The 2,458-nt window shown below is 48.2% G+C and overlaps 1 protein-coding gene across 1 annotated transcript in view; it reads right to left on the bottom strand.

Moving 5' to 3' along the window:
• Window positions 1-725: 725 nt before the first annotated feature.
• RAB22A (RAB22A, member RAS oncogene family) overlaps window positions 726-2,458 on the bottom strand; it is an 83,222-nt gene continuing 81,489 nt past the window's right edge. Inside the window, exon 7 of the mRNA XM_007951523.1 lies at window positions 726-823. Coding sequence (XP_007949714.1) covers window positions 726-823 — 98 coding nt within the window. The remainder of the gene's footprint in view (window positions 824-2,458) is intronic.

Here is a 2,458-nt window from a genome sequence, read left to right on the forward strand (position 1 = left end):
GTTGAGAACACAGGAAACTCCTGTCCACACAGGTGCCCTGCCACCAGCACCAGGAGAGCTTCCTTAAGGAGGTGCCAATGATGTGTTTGGTGACACATGCGTTGACAAGGTCAGAATGCAAACTCAGGGTGTGTGACATGTCTGTGGGTGTGGGTTAATTTACTGTCTGCATCCCTGGGTGATACTGTCAATGAAAAGTGCTTCAGAGATGGTGGGGGTGCAATCCCTTCCCCCAGCCCCATGCATAATCCGTTTTCCCTTCAAACTGTTAACTGCCGTCCCTCCACTTTTGATAGCCGTCCGCTATCAGGAAATGCAACTCCTGGGAACAGTGGCAATGGGAAGCCAAGGAAATGACGACCCCCACAAGGTGCTGCCCCCCCTCAAGAACCACAGAAGTGCCGACCTTCCCTTTACAAACAGTGGAGAAACGTGTGATGACAGACCTACTCAACAATTTCATCCTACCGTCCACACAATGGTATGTTCCTCCTCAGCAAGGCCAAAACCCAGGGATGCCATCCCTTGTACACCAGCAGCTCCGTATATAACAGACGTCCGCAGACGGAAATGGCATTGCTGCCGTCACCAAGAGAAGAGAACTGGTCCATTTCCGGGAATCCTTTCTGCACAAAGAACACCCGGGACTGGCCAGGTGAAAACCTGCAGCAGGGCCCCAGCCCCTGCCAAGGACGGCTGCTTCAAGTCTGAGGGCGGAGGCTCGGTCAGCAGCAGCTTCGCTTCGGCTCTGAAGGCTGTCTCCGGAGTTTGAAGCCCTTACCGCCAGAGGGAGGGTTGGCGTCCGTGGATGGAATTCTTCGACCTACGCCGAGATGAGAGGAGGAAGGCGGAAGAGTTTTAACTTTCCAAATCTGGTCATTCTGAGACACAACAATTCTGTACATGCAATTTGACAGGTTCTATTAAAAAATCAATCAACTTTTTACTTTGAGTAACTTTTAGAGTTACAGAAAAGTTGCAACGATAATAGTGTTCCAGTGTACACCCCAGCCAGTTTCCCCTAAGGGTAATACCTTATTTTTCCACAGGACAACTGTCAAAATGAGTAACTCCAGATTTTATTTGATGTCACCAGTTTTTCTGTTAACGTCATCTTTGTTCAGGCTTACATTGCATTTAATTAAACAAATTATACCTTAGAAACATTCTGTTTTGAATAGTAACACAATGTAAAAACAAAATGCGACTGCCTCCTTTGCACTAAGAGCAGAAGAACTAACTGCATGGTGCCCTGCTACCATCACTGAGTATTTTGATCACATTCTATGTAAGAATCTTTAACCAAAAAGGGGAAAATGCAGAAGAGAACTTAAAATTCTCATGGAATCCAGACTTTCTCATTTATGGAGGCTAGACCAACTCTTCAAACTATTACCTTGAGATAATCTTTAAACCTAAAAGCAAAAATGCCCCCTGAAGTCTTCTTTAAACCAAACAGTAGTCTAGGTTACAGTAAAGAGTGTGTGCCTGGTGAACTGTGTTCTTTTAAAGAACTATCCATAAGGGATAAATGGACAAAAGGTTAGATAGGAAGCTTAGGGCACTGAGCTTATGTTGATGGAGGAACAGTTCAGCAAAGGAGGGGGAGAATGGCGCACAGCTCAAAGAACGTCATCACCGTCACTAACGTGGACACGGAGAAATTGGTGAACTGGTGTCTGTCCGGCTGTGTGTATTCTCAACAGCAGCAGCAGAGCCCAAATCCAACAGCACACACCTGTCTCTCACAGGCAACCCCTGGGCCTCCCTCTGTTAGCCGCTGTCCAGGGGCAGCGATGCACAAACACACGTGTGTCCTCTGTGTGGGCTGCTCCCTGCCCTGTTGTGTTCATGCCCCAGATCTCAGCACGGGGTCCCTGTGAGTACGCTGAGAGCCCTGGTTCTTCATAACTGCTTTTACTGTCCCACTGAGAGAACAACGTTGCTCTTCTCCTAATGCTGTACTGTGGACTTCACCACAATCTATTTAACCCTTCCCTTACTCACAGGGATTAGTTTGATGCTGTTGTTGTTGATATGTGCCGTCGAGTAGGACCCGACTCATGGTGACCCCTCCATAGGCTTCTGAGGCAGTATCACTATGGAAGTAGATTGCCCCATCTTCCTTCTGAGGAGTGGCTGGTAGGTTTGAACCGCCAGCCTTCTGGTTAGCAGTCAAGTGCCTTAGGCACTCTGCCACCAGAGCTCCTTAAATTTTCACAGATGCTGCCAAATGGCTCTCTGAAGAGGTGGTGCCCCTTTACACTTTGGTCAACAGTGCATGAGAACGAACAGGTTTCACTTGACTGCTCTGTGAAGCATGTTGTTGTTGTTGTTGTTATGTGCCACCAAGTCGGACCCGACTCACAGCGACCCCTCCTTGGGTTTCCGAGGCAGTATCACTACGGAAGTAGGATTGTCCCATCTTCCTTCCGAGGAGTGGCTGGTGGGTTTGAAC

Source organism: Orycteropus afer, unplaced genomic scaffold (assembly GCF_000298275.1).
Source record: "Orycteropus afer afer isolate SDZICR_OR568_19922 unplaced genomic scaffold, OryAfe1.0 scaffold00295, whole genome shotgun sequence".
NCBI lineage: Eukaryota > Metazoa > Chordata > Mammalia > Tubulidentata > Orycteropodidae > Orycteropus > Orycteropus afer.